Source organism: Penicillium brevicompactum, assembly GCF_028827555.1.
Source record: "Penicillium brevicompactum strain IBT 35665 chromosome Unknown utg000002l_segment0_segment0, whole genome shotgun sequence".
NCBI classification, from domain to species: Eukaryota; Fungi; Ascomycota; class Eurotiomycetes; order Eurotiales; family Aspergillaceae; genus Penicillium; species Penicillium brevicompactum.
The window spans coordinates 2,064,573-2,077,766 of record NW_026623205.1 but is presented as its reverse complement, the minus strand read 5'-3'; the positions used below and the strand labels follow the sequence as shown (position 1 = coordinate 2,077,766).

General features: G+C 48.6%; 6 protein-coding genes across 6 annotated transcripts; 3 read left to right on the top strand and 3 right to left on the bottom strand.

The window, feature by feature from the left end:
- Window positions 1-216: 216 nt before the first annotated feature.
- On the top strand, window positions 217-2,332 carry N7506_003458 (glutamate--cysteine ligase; the record flags this gene model as incomplete). Its single annotated transcript, XM_056952753.1, has 7 exons — window positions 217-227; window positions 277-349; window positions 400-465; window positions 524-636; window positions 709-819; window positions 864-1,380; window positions 1,439-2,332. The coding sequence occupies 7 exons, from the start codon at window positions 217-219 to the stop codon at window positions 2,330-2,332; spliced, it is 1,785 nt and encodes a 594-aa protein (XP_056814445.1).
- A 417-nt stretch (window positions 2,333-2,749) lies between these two features.
- N7506_003457 (MFS transporter) lies at window positions 2,750-4,239 on the bottom strand (the record flags this gene model as incomplete). Its single annotated transcript, XM_056952752.1, has 2 exons — window positions 2,750-3,772; window positions 3,820-4,239. The coding sequence occupies 2 exons, from the start codon at window positions 4,237-4,239 to the stop codon at window positions 2,750-2,752; spliced, it is 1,443 nt and encodes a 480-aa protein (XP_056814444.1).
- Window positions 4,240-5,696: 1,457 nt separating this feature from the next.
- Window positions 5,697-7,304, top strand: N7506_003456 (uncharacterized protein; the record flags this gene model as incomplete). Its single annotated transcript, XM_056952751.1, has 1 exon — window positions 5,697-7,304. One exon carries the CDS (start codon window positions 5,697-5,699, stop codon window positions 7,302-7,304), a length of 1,608 nt encoding a protein of 535 aa, XP_056814443.1.
- Window positions 7,305-7,781: 477 nt separating this feature from the next.
- N7506_003455 (uncharacterized protein) lies at window positions 7,782-8,027 on the bottom strand (the record flags this gene model as incomplete). Its single annotated transcript, XM_056952750.1, has 1 exon — window positions 7,782-8,027. One exon carries the CDS (start codon window positions 8,025-8,027, stop codon window positions 7,782-7,784), a length of 246 nt encoding a protein of 81 aa, XP_056814442.1.
- A 1,193-nt stretch (window positions 8,028-9,220) lies between these two features.
- N7506_003454 (putative proline racemase) lies at window positions 9,221-10,590 on the top strand (the record flags this gene model as incomplete). Its single annotated transcript, XM_056952749.1, has 2 exons — window positions 9,221-10,412; window positions 10,448-10,590. 2 exons carry the CDS (start codon window positions 9,221-9,223, stop codon window positions 10,588-10,590), a joined length of 1,335 nt encoding a protein of 444 aa, XP_056814441.1.
- A 1,217-nt stretch (window positions 10,591-11,807) lies between these two features.
- Window positions 11,808-12,302, bottom strand: N7506_003453 (uncharacterized protein; the record flags this gene model as incomplete). Its single annotated transcript, XM_056952748.1, has 1 exon — window positions 11,808-12,302. One exon carries the CDS (start codon window positions 12,300-12,302, stop codon window positions 11,808-11,810), a length of 495 nt encoding a protein of 164 aa, XP_056814440.1.
- Between the last annotated feature and the right edge of the window lie 892 nt (window positions 12,303-13,194).

Below are 13,194 nucleotides of genomic sequence, written 5' to 3'. Positions count from 1 at the left end.
CTGGCATGTGGATGCGCATGTGGATGCAAAGAGCCACGCCAGTGGCATTCTGCAAACTCTGATGGTCGATCGATGCAGATCGCCGAGATTAAAACCATGACGTGGTGCTCGGTCCAGATTGGAAGTTCATCGGATATTAAAAATTGTCCGGTCTTCTTGATTTCTGGTGATTATTTACATCTTTTGATTCAGAATACAATTGCTGAATAGTACATCATGGGTTTACCGTAAGTCTACCCGCGGACGTTTGTTATGGAAATCTAACCCGATCTATAGAGTGGAGGGTTCGTCGATTGGCTGGTCGCAGACAGAACAGGCTGCACCGATTATTCGAAAATGGGCCACTGAAGTAAGTTCCATCGAGATCAACCATATTGATTACGAACTGACATGTTATAGCAATTGCTTTGCATTTGGAATAAACAACGGGATCGAAGCGACAGCATCGCATCATGGGGCGACGAGGTATGTAGCAACACAACAACGAAACTAAACGGGGCTGACTTTGCGTTTGAATTTGCAGGTTGAGTACTGCTTAGTTGATTTAAGCCCCGAAACTAAACGGGCGACGTTGGTGCTCGACCATGAGCGGATCATTCGGCAATGGGAAAAGAACACAGCCAGCAAAAACGACTCGTCAGTATCTCCTGTTTGCGTCATGACTGATCTTCAATCTTGGAATCTTTAGAGAAATTAACAATTTAATAGTGTCACGCTACAATGGGAATGGGCCAAGTATATGGTTGAAGCAACCCCCGCAAAGCCATATACGGGGAAAATTGAGGACCTCATGGCAGTTGAACAAAACATGAAGCGAAGGTGGGTGCTCCGAGCATGATGAAAAGCCTATCTAACCGAACCAGACGTCAAGTCATCAACAACTATCTGTCTTCCAACCAACACACGCTTTCGTTATCATTCTTCCCCCGCGCAGGAGCAGATGGTCAATGGACGACACCATGTGCGCAAGACAAGAAAAATCATTCAATCTGCTCGCTTCCGCGGTATCGGATCGTTCCTGAAAATGTTCTCTGCCGAGGTGAAGGGTGCAAGAAAACAAACCTTCCCATTTTCCAGGATTCCCAGACACCGAATCCATTCTATGATATTTCGCAGTCAGGTCAGAAAGTCGAGGGACATCTTGGTTTAGATGATCCAGAGATTGGAATTGGCTGCTGCAGTCTTCAAGTCACCCTCCAAGCATCCGATCAGGCCAATGCTCGATGGCTGCATGATCAACTGATACCGCTCGCGCCCATCATGTTGGCCATGACTGCCGCGGTCCCAATCTGGAAAGGGTATCTGGTTGACAACGACGTCAGATGGCAGCGATTTGGAGACTTAGTGGATGACCGTCGTGAAGAGGAGATGGAAACAACTGTAAGTGATCTTTGCCCGAGACTTGACTGTTATGTTCGTTCGAATTAATGTATCACAGCCTCCCCGCTGGACTTGGAACCGAAACTACCTCTCTCTTGAAAAGCCACCAGGCTTTGACAGCGGCTCTTCACAGCCAATAGACCCGGCTATCAAGCAACGTCTGCTAGAAGGGGATATGGATGAATCTCTTGCAACCCACTTTGCTTCAATCCTCTCTCGGGATCCTCTCATCATGACCGAGGCAGATATGAACAGAGACAACACTTCTAATACAAAGCTCTTTGAGCTCCTTCACGGCTTCACATGGCATGCCGTCAAGTTCAAACCACCAACCACTGACAACGGGCCGGGATGGTGCGTCGAGTTCCGCACTATGGAGTCACAGCTTACAGATAGGGCGAATGCTGCCTTCGCGATATTCACATACCTACTGACCCGAGCTATCACCACACTACATTTGAACTTCTACATTCCGATCGACAAAGTCGGTGAATCGATGGACATTGCAAAGGATCGGGATGCCGTCCGCCAGTCCAAAATGTGGTTCCGTCGACGTGGTTGGCTTTCTGGACCAACACACACCGTTCGGCCTGTACGTTCAATGTGCAAGGAAAATGTCTGCTCGAAGGGGAGCGATGGGAAATCTGGCGATTTCGGTCTCATGACTGCGAATGAAATCTTCAACGGAGAGTCGGATGACAATGGGTTCCCTGGCCTGATTCCCATCGTGCGATACTATTTGGACTACAGCAAGATGCCTCTAGCGGAGCAAGAAAGGGTCGCCCCTTACCTTGATTTCATCAGCCAACGCGCAAGCGGCGAAGCTCCGACCCCAGCAACCTGGATGAGGGAATTTGTGCGCTCTCACAAAGATTATAAACACGACAGCTACGTGAGTGAGAGTATCTGTTATGATATGATGCAGGAGATTGTTGGTATGAACGAAGAGTGAGAGCTAGAGATAAGCATTTCCCTAAATTATATTTATCTGTTCACGGCTTAGCTTGCTCGACCGATCATGTTTCACAGCCTGGCTTGAATTGATAGTTCGATCAATTGCATGTTAACTGTATGTTAAGACTCAATGATGTATTTCTTTCGTTAGTAATAAGGTATCTTGATAAAATTCATAAAATAGAGCGTGTAGAGCTTCTATGAGTAGGGCATGTGTATACAGTTCCTATAAGTAGGGCTTGTTTATACAATTTATTGTGTACATATGTCACACGAGTACGGCGTCTCGATATAATTGATTTAAGGCATAGTGTCTGCTAAATATTATTTTAATTGCCTAAGTAGCTGTTTCCGGCCGCGCGTTAACACGCACTCCAGCCTTGTGTTCTATAACTCCTGATGCAAATTAAGGTTTCTACTTTGTTTGATCGGCAAAATTGCTGACGGCCCTCAACCTCTCCCCGTATCTCCAGAGAATGAAAGGGATAGGACATCCGATCAACAAGCCCAAGAATGCCAAAAGACTGTTCCCCCAACCATAACCCAGCTTGGCGTACATTTCTGGACTGAACAGCGGGAAGCCGAACCCTGTCAACCCGCGAACAATGTAGACAGCACCATTGGCGCTAGCTGCGTAGATCGGGAAGGTGTCGAGAAGATATGCACTAACACACTGGAAGATAATTGTTGCTCCCATGAGTGGCAGGGCGATGCCGATATCGGGTACAATCCAATGAGTCTTGTACTCGGCAGTCCAGCCGTAGATGAAAAGACCGATCGGGACCAGTAAAGAGGCCGGCACCATAATGGGGAGCCGGAATTCGGGCTTGCCGACGCCGTTGTTCTTGGCAACTTGGTACCGATAAACACGGTCTGTCAAGAAGGCGCAGATCTGAGCTCCGATAGCGTAGCCAATACAGGGCGCGATGTAGTTCAGACTGCCTGTGCTGATCCTCATGTGGTAGCGTTCTGTCCAAAGGTCCGAAAAGCTGGAAAGAAGAAGATAGACAATTCCGTAGAGATAGCCGTAGTAGCAGGCTAGAGCTTGGATAATTGGCTGGGTCCCGAGGAAGTAGAGAGACCGAGAGATTGTTCGACGGTAGAGCTGGCCAACTGTTTCGTCTTTTTCAAAAGGTGTTTTCCAGACACAGCCATAGTCTGATCCTTGGCTAATTGCCTCTGCGATAAGCAACTTCTTCTTGCGAAGCAGGAGGATAGGAGCATATGTCTCCCTCGCAGCGATCAGACATATCACAAGGAAGAAACCTGCCGCAATAGATGTTGACCAGAACGCCCAGCGCCAGGTAGTATAGTCCGCAATGAAGCCGCCGACCATAGGGCCGAGACATGATCCTAGAACAGGACCTAGACTCACAAGAGCAACGGGCAGTCCACGCTCCTCCTTGCGGAAAACGTCTCCGACCATGCTTGCACCAACCTGGTAATCTTTAGGGATGCCGAGAAGGAGAGAGGGCCTTTACTTACTGCCAGCGAAGCACTTGCTCCGATTCCACTCAAAAGCCGAAACACCAATAACTGTGTCATACTCGTGCAAAAGCCAGCACCAATATTGAAAGCGAGATAGAATACACTTCCAGCTTGTAACACCGGCCACCGACCATATAGCTCACTAAAAGGACCTAGTAGAATAGGTCCCATAGAGTACATGAGCAGGAAAAGCGACAATGCCAATGGTCCAGTCACGGAAGACGTGATGTGAAACTCATTGGCAATCGCGGCAACTGCGGGAGTTGTGATTGTGGATGACAGTGGCATCAAAAACAAAGGAATCGACACAGTAGCCATGACAGTCCATTTCCTTACGGCAGGCCAGTCTTGAGGATGGTCACCCTCAAAGTCGACCAGGACCACTTTCTCATCAGACTCATCGGCGGAGGTAGACATGATGTTGGTTAGACTCAATGAGGTTTAGAAGCTAACGTCAAAAGGTAAAAGCAGAACACGAACCTTGGATTTGAACAAATACAGCCTGGATTCGCTTAGCTGGACAGGTGCCCCATAGTTTGCCCCTGCATTGGGGACCGTGAAAAGACTTTGTGGAAAGCCACGGGATCGATAGATCGTCGGGATCGGCGCTGATCTGCCTTGATGATGATGATGAAGAAGGTGATCCACCTTGAGGAACCATTTTTCTAGCCTGTGGGGTCTCCGAATTGGGTGTTTCACCCTGGCCTGGAAATTCTGGACTCCTTGATTAGGCCACGATGTACTCCCGTATATCCCTTTTGCATATGCAAGTTTTGCTGCACTTGCGAACCTCTGCTTATCAACAACTCCACGAGCCGAGAGAATGAGGCGACATCGCGATACTCTCAGATTCAATTGCCTCGTGGCATGAATCATCAATCCACTGTCCAGATGGCTGTACGGAGTAGCTTTAGCACGAAAAGCTTTGCTGGCATATCTTGAGATCTATATCGCGGTTAGATTTCCGGATTGGGGTTCTATACTCGTAATATAGCATACCCGAACACATGCTCCACGCATTGAGTCGATCTAATGACATTCATCAACGTGAGTCAAGTACTGCATCAAGAAATGGTGGCAATGTTGTCATTTTTGACCAGAGTTGTGAAGGAATAGTCACCCAAAGAGTAGTCAGTGATGATGGCCCTGGATGCCTTAAAGGTCAGGCATTTTGTTCCTAGATTGTCATTCTGATGTCCCAGCTTCTCTCGGCTCCGTGCCCTTCTATCCTACGCCTTTCAATCTCTCCCTCTCTCTCACATTCTCACATATTACCGAATCTGCAGCAAGGTGCGTTTCAGGCATACAGGCACCGAGTGAGGATTTTGAGCCGCATCCCACCGTCACCGCACTTTGCGCCTGCATCTTCACCCTTTTGAATTTACTTTCCTTCGATCCTTTTCATCCCAAGACCTTGTTACTTCGTACCATCTTTGTTTGCCAGCCTGGAGAAACCCGCAAGATGGAAGCACTACCTGAGTCCTTGCGGCCCCCGCAGCTGCTCTTGGTAAGTACTCATCAACTCTCGAAGATCCCGAATCCGCTAATCCCAAGTCACAAGTTGGTCGCAAATGATGTCGCTCAGCCGAGTAAAGAAGAGCTCGATGAGGGACTGGCAAAAAAGTCGAAACTATTGGTACCTCCTAGGCTCAGTGGCTCATGCCATGCGAGACAATGGGCTTCTCCCTGAATACACAGACCCACACCTTTCCCTCCGCAGGGTCCCAAGATTCCAAGCACGCCCCAAACGGCCCGTTTGGCATCCAAGTGGAGCTAGCCGAGATGGTCTTGGTTCCCATGTCTGGTCCACTTGGAAGGTTTCTCACCATCAGGACTGCGATGGACTCAAAAAAGAAGTCACCAAATTCCTTAGAATGAGGCTCGCAAGCCGCAAGGCAGTTCCGGTTGAGCTCGACGGTCAGACATTTGACACTTGGATCGGAACTACAGAAGACACCTCCACTGACTCGAACTGCATTGGCATCCTCGCTCTTGGCTGGTGCTATGTGCTTTCCGCGCGCCTCATTGAGTTACGAGGAGAGGAAGCATATTTGAGCTACACCGACTCAGAAGCTGAATTTGAGGACGACATTACTGAGGATTGCTCTGCCGCTCACAATATTGATATCGGGGAGGTGAATGACGATGTCGCTCGGTGGTGGTCCGCGATACTGGCTCCAAATCAAGGCTGGGAGGCAATTGTGACACGCATCCAACACAGAGACAGGAGCGAAATTACACCTTATATCAGTCCATGGTCTGTGTCTCGCGAGTGTGCGACTTCGTTCTCCATTAAACACAAAAGGCCCGCCACCGCCTCTGTTTTCCCACTGTCTGCGCAAAAGGCATTTGAAGTACTGTCAGAATTTGCTCTATTGCACGACCTTGGAAGCCAATTTTCTATTTCCCTCGCGGTCGCCTTGATGGTTCCGTTACATGATTACTGGCAATTGACTGCTCACTTACCGCCACTCAGAATGAAGGAAAGGCAGGCGAAACCGTGCCCTTCGACTGACAGTATGCCGCAATCGTGGAAGAGATATATGGAAGATATCGATTACTACATGACCTTAAGCTCTAACCAGGAAACAATGTACGCTGCTCTATGCGGATGCTTCTGGGAGCCCGAAGTGCCTTGCAACCTCGTGAGCCCATGGCTACATCCGGTTGTCAATGAGGTTCTCAGCCCCTCGTCCATGATAACAGCTCGTGATCAAGAAATCTTTGCCTTGATTTGTGCGATTCGCCGTCCAAGTATTGGTGCACTATGTATAGGGGCTACCGTGACCGGCTTGGGTCCAAAGATACTTCGAAGAATTGAGGATGGCAACCCTCCAGTGGATGACAATACGTTTGCTTGGACAGGCACCCCGCAATGTTATTTGGACCTTGCCGGTGTTGGTTCATACACGCTCGAAGATTCTGAGTACATCTTGAGACAAGACATCTGGCGTCTACTTCACCTTCCGACAACTGATCCTGATGACGATAATTTCAACAGGAGGCCCTTTTCACCCTGGGCACCATGTGGGAAATCTCTGATCAAGCACTGTGCTCTCCGAGTCACTCCCCATCTCAAATGCCCAAGACATGAGTATCAGTATGATCATTTGAAATGGGATCTTGAAGATGGATGCACATTGGACGACTATGGTTACTCAAGGGAACTTTCCACCTCCCCGCCAAAAGCACTTTCTGATATTGTTGATGGAGTGGCCAACATATCATTTGAGCAGAAAGAGCTCGACAATGAACAGGAGGAATCTCAAACAGCATCGTTCCAAGCTTTCCTCTGGCTTGCCGTTAATGATGAGGGTGTCCCCACTGAGCCTGTTTATCAAGATGAGTGGGTGAAAGTGGCATGGTTTGACGACGAAGAAGAGGAAAATTCGGATGACGACGATGATCGGAGCTCGAAAGTTATGAAGGAGAAGATTAAGGTTCAAACAGAAGTTGAATCTTGGCTCGCCTCTAATTCTTGATACACTTATCACATATGTCAATGAATGATAGGTCAAAATAGCCAGGTAGCTGAACAAAATGTACGATTTTACGATTTCCCATAGAAAAAGGAATTAAGCGTAGACAAAACCTAGTCTTGAAATATGGAGTAGGGGGAGTCCGGTTGATTTTGACTTTGAAAAATGATGAAGGGCTTGATGTCCAAGCCGTAGACGAACCTTCACCTAACTAGACCGCAAAGAAACAGAAAACGCCATGTTACTCCCGCGAAATGTGCTCCCGAAATACCATGCCTATCCCAGCTACTTTGACTGTGAAATTCAACCTGCGGTTCTCCCTCCTGATTCTGCACTCTTCTTCTCGATGCCCGTAGTCTGAAACCTCGCATCTCGGTGTATTCAGTTCCTCTTTGCCTTTGATTAAGCAGACTTAGGCTTGGCGGACGTAGGCTTGTAGGACTTTGACTCTTGGCTCTTCCTCGCGTCATTTTGATTCCCTTAGGTGTTGTTATCGGCGGAACGAATATTGCTGCCATTCTCCCAGTGACTAGGGCCGGCACCTGGGTGGTTTGGACAGGTCTTGCAGATTCGCAGCTGCACGCCGGCACAGTCAGGAGCGACATTGCAGCGTTTCCACTGGATGGTGCACCTTCTCGCCCGACAAGTTTCAACTTCGTGCGAGTCATTGTGGTGGCGGCATTCTGGATTGACGCACCAGCCGCGCTTGCGAGAGGAGTGGGTCATATTGCTCAACGTCTCTGCAATCGAATCCGTAGTCAGTTCATATCCGTAGAGCTAACATATTCCTCAGGGAATTATTTACCTTGAATGGTTGGATGCTTCGTTGGACGTTGCGTGGAGACAAAAAGAGAGGCGACGGAAGAGACGGGGAAAGAGACGAAACAGAAGGAGAAAAAAGAGACGTCGAAAGATACCAAAGGAGAGACAAAGTGAAGATGTTGGAAGGCTAGGTGACCACCTGGGAGCAAGCAGCTCTCTCCCTCTCACTCCTTCTCCCTCTATTTCCTTTTACTTTCATTTATGTGTGCGGTAGCCAATAGATACCACATTACTATGTCCCATTCTAAGTTAAGTCGAGATTGATTGGCGTTATTGTGGGAGTAGTCACTAAGTATAGCTCCATTTGATCAGAAAGGACAATTTCAAAGGTCAAGACTCCATCTCATACATTGGAATAGGGTTAATGGACGGGAATACCCGTGCCCCGCCATCTATGGGCAATATTCAGTTCACAATTGCCATAGAATCCTCGATGTGTATTAAAACATGCTTCAATCTGAATCTACTATATTGCAAGGTTATGGCGAAGACATCGGGACTCAGCTACTACAAATAAACTCAGAATTTATCCAATGCCTGGCCAATCGATGCTTTCTTGGCAATTTCCAAAGTTCCAATAAACATCTGCTTATGACTAGATCTACGATCCCTATCCTAACATATTCAAACACAATAGTTCCTGCAAATGGTATCTCGGAACTTCCTGAGGCAAGGACTTATCCGATTACAGCCAATTGCTACGCTTTTACATCGGCCATTTGCCCAAGAGACTGCAAGAGTAGTTGGTCTTCCAAGGAAAGGTTGTTATGGATATTGGAGACGTTTTGGTTCGTGAGTATGCGCATGATGATTAGATTGCGATTCAAACCAGCCTGAGTCCTGAAAGCAAAACGTTAAATGAATTAATTCGGTATACTGAATTAAGTGGTCTTGATGATTGTTTAATCGACGGCCCTCGTCCCCAAAGTTGAATGGCCTCTGAGGTCGGCTGGACGTTGCTCGGATGCATCATCCGCGGAAGCCGCATCCGAGCCCCGATATCCAAGTGGATCGGCATGCCAAACCCCACGGGGCCTTATAAGGTCGAGAGGTACCCTTGCTCTTTTCCTCGATTTTCCAACTATCACTAAAACACCATGGATCTCGCGCGCCAATTCGAAGAGTCCCTCTCCGGGGAGGTCATCAAATGCATTGACATGCACACCACCGGAGAGCCCACCCGCATCATCTATTCTGGGTTCCCCGCACTCCAGGGCACTCTCCTCGAACAACGAGACCAAGCAAAGAGCCAATATGACCACATCCGAAAGCGCATCATGCTGGAACCGCGCGGTCACTTCGACATGTACGGTGCGATCATCATCCCCCAGACGGAGCTTGTCCAATCAGGTGAAGCGCACATCGGAGTTCTCTTTACGCATAATGGCGGTTTCTCGACGATGTGCGGGCACGCAACAATTGCCCTCGGTCGCTTCTTGGTTGACACCCATGACCTGGCGACTTTCCCACAGCGAAACGAACTGAAGCCCGACTTGGCCGTCCGGGAGGTCGATGTAAATATACACGCACCATGCGGACTGGTTCGAGTGGTGGTTCCTACCTCTGCCGATGGCCAGAAGTCGGATCCCTCCCGTTCGGTTCGTTTCCGGTCTACGCCAGCATATTGTGCTGCGACAGATTTGGAGATCCCCATCCCGCGGGAGCTAGCTTGGCCAGAGCTCGGTGATCGGACGTCGCTTCGTCTCGATGTATCGTACGGGGGTGCATTCTACGCCCTTGTTGATATCCGCGAGCTCGGATTCCAGACTGGGCTGCACAATTTCAGCCTTGAAGCTGTGTCTGTTGCTGTGAAGAGGCTGAAGAGACACTTGGTCACTCTCCCGAATGTCGTTGAGGCTCTGCAACACCCAGAGGACTCTAGACTCTCTTTCCTCTACTCGGTTATGGTTGTCGATCGCGAGATCGGCTCAAAGACAGATGGTGTTGATGGAGCAGAGACTGGTCTTTGCTTTTTCGCGGAGGACTCGATTGATCGATCTCCCACTGGTTCCTGTGTCGCTGCTCGTGTGGCTCTGGCGCATGCCAAGGGAGCTCGCAAGCAGGGTCAGAAGTGGGCATATAATTCCATTGTTACCAATCACTTTGATACCGGGGCCTTTGTTGCATCCCTCGTTGATGAGAATGTGAAGATTGAAGGACCAAATACCAAAGAAGGTAGAAATGGAGTCACCATCCTTGTCGAGGGAAAGGCTTACTACACTGGAACGGCGACTTTTGTTGTTGAGCAAGGCGATGTCACTAGCGAGAGTGGATTCACATTGAATGCTTGTACATAATACAGAACATATCGAATATCTCACTAGCATCATATCCACGAATCGCCCCCAATACCGAAGTTGATATCCCAGTCACTACCACTGAGCACGTCGAGTTGTTGAGCGAGACTCAGAATTTGGGTATGGTTCACTGTCATATCCTCCGTAGTCCCGACCCAGTCGCCCGTTGATGGGAGTGGAGAAAATGTAGGCATCGCACTGGGGGGCTCTGGCGTAAATTCGGGTATTCCAAGTGTCCCGGATTCCCTGCTGAGCGCGGCATGTTTCATCTGTTGTAGAAGACTCAGTTCCTTCTGTCGCAAGCGTGCCATTGTGTTTCCTTTCGCGGTCATATCGCTTAGCATACGAGTGACGCTTGTGACGTAGTGTTGCATATCCGGTACCAAGGACGGATCTATGAAATGTGCTATCACAACGATGAAAGCCGATGAGAAGAGGTTATCTAACCCGAAAGGAAACAAAGGTTCTGTTGGAAAATTAATATATTTCTTTCTCCGGGGGTTGCTTGAATAGGATTAGCTCACCAAGATGTGATTGTTCGTGCAACATGATAAGGGTTCGTAAGATAGATTTAGCGGACTGCAAAGAGACTTCAAGTAGCGGTCGCAATTGTGGTGGCGTTGATCCCTCTGCCTCTTCACCCGGCGTCGGACGGCCATCGAGCCTGTGAAGAAGGAAATAAAGAAACAGTGGGCGTGTCGCTAAAATGATGCACTTGAAGTTTCGCTTGTCAGCATCTGCAATCGCCTAGGGGCGTGCTGGGCTGGATGATTCTCACTTGATGGTATGTCAGATACAAATGGCAATTTATCGTCGAGACTGTAGCAAAAGACGAAGGTCCGCCTTGAGATGTGAGGTGTTCAATATCCTGTAGGACAGGTGCCAAGTCTCTGAGGACGGATTGCACTGTCGCAATGAACGTACTTTTTCTGGCGTCTTCTGTGGTATAGACGGCTGAAGATAGTCAGCTTTGCTCAATGATGTATTATCCAGCACTCCAATCTCCAAGTGCATGAGCATAGAATAACTCACTATCCAGGATTTGGCCCACTATCTTGGCAAGCTTAATGTGCATGGTCATAAATTGCACATCCTCTGATTTGTCGTATGAAGTCGGAAGGGCGCACGTAATTTGAGCATCTTGTATGGAGGTTGGACAACCGATCACTGCTGCTAGCTGGCGGTCAAGAATATAAGCAGACCACCAAATGTCTCGACAGTGACGAGCAAAACGGTCACCGAAAAGCTCACTCGGTGGCTCTCGGTGTAGACCTTCGATGATGCACAATCGGATAGACTGGCTGATCTGTGGTATTGTGAGCTCAGGGTCAAAGAATACAGTATGGAACACGACGCAACCATAAAAAGCTGGGGTAGTTCACAACATTTATGGGAGAGTACTCACGTATGCGTACGCAGCATCTTTCATGTCAACCGTCATCAAGAATAGCGCAGTAAGATACAGAATCTGCATTGCCAGATTTGGTTGTAGATGCAACCCAACAAAATCAGGCATCAAGGACATGGCGCGTTCGAAGAAAGCTGATCCGGGAGGTGACCCGGAATGACTGGATGTTCCAAGACAAGCTTTTGCCAACGACACAAGAAGCAAGTACTGAATGAACCACAGAGGCGATGATTTCACCTCCTCTATCCCATTTTGATAGAAAGATTTCAGATGCGGGAAGAATTCGTCTTCGTCAAGGAGCACAAGCATTCGGTGGGAGTGGAATTTGATGGTGTTTAGTAGATAGAGAAAGTCGGTGTAAGAAGGAAGACCCTCCAACAGTGAGATATCACTCTTGTCTGTTCGGTTCCAGCTGAGTGACCACGTGCTGCCATCGACATGGAAGGGCAAGTCTGGAGATGGGTATTCGGGCATCACGGTTTTGAACAACAGGAACACTCGCTGAGAAAATGCCCATGTTGAAGATGGTCCGCAGAATCCTACAGGATCAGCTATTATGCTTTTTCATGGTCACGACAGCATGAGCTTACTGTATCGGCCAGTGGTATCCTGGAGGTAAAAGGATTGAGGTGATACTAGTGGATTCGTGATCGGCGCCGCTGTAGGGGCCACTGTGGTCGAATTGCCTTGGGCATTGGCTAGAAATATGAGCAAAATTTGAAAGCGGACAAGGAAATGTAGTAGCATACAGTTTGATGTCAGGGACGGCGAGCGAGCAGGTGATGGGCCATCGTAATCCGATGCAGGCACTGGTGTGTCGTGAGATTGTCCCAATCTCCGTTTCTCAAGGGCCTCCAGATAACTAGTATCATCAGCCCGTGGTCCCAGAGACGAGGAATCTATGCTTTACCTTTGAGAGACCGTTACCTTCTTCGGTGTTGCCTTGACCACACAAGAGATGCTTCGTGCTACGCAGGACTCGCATGGGGACTTTCCCGAGCACTTCACCTTTCTTCGTTTGCATTCATCGCATCTAACTTGGGATCAGCAAGATGCAGCAAAATGGATCTCTTGTGACATTACGCATTAGACACGCGAGTGAAAGGTTGCCGGGCGGGCATTGTGAAATGTGTGTTCTGGATCCGGGCCGATGCCTCTCTCCCCGGTGCCTCGGAAGGCAGATCCGAGCGAATCCTGCCCTGCTTTTCGCGCTTTGGGGGCAGCTTTAGTTGACCTAGGAATTTACCAACAGGGATTCTTTCGGGTTGATCAATTGATTTTTCGAGTTTTATAAAGGTGAAGTCGTGTGGGGAAAGGCCATCCTAAACTCCACGTCGATGAGGTGCGTCGTGATAATCGCACGTCG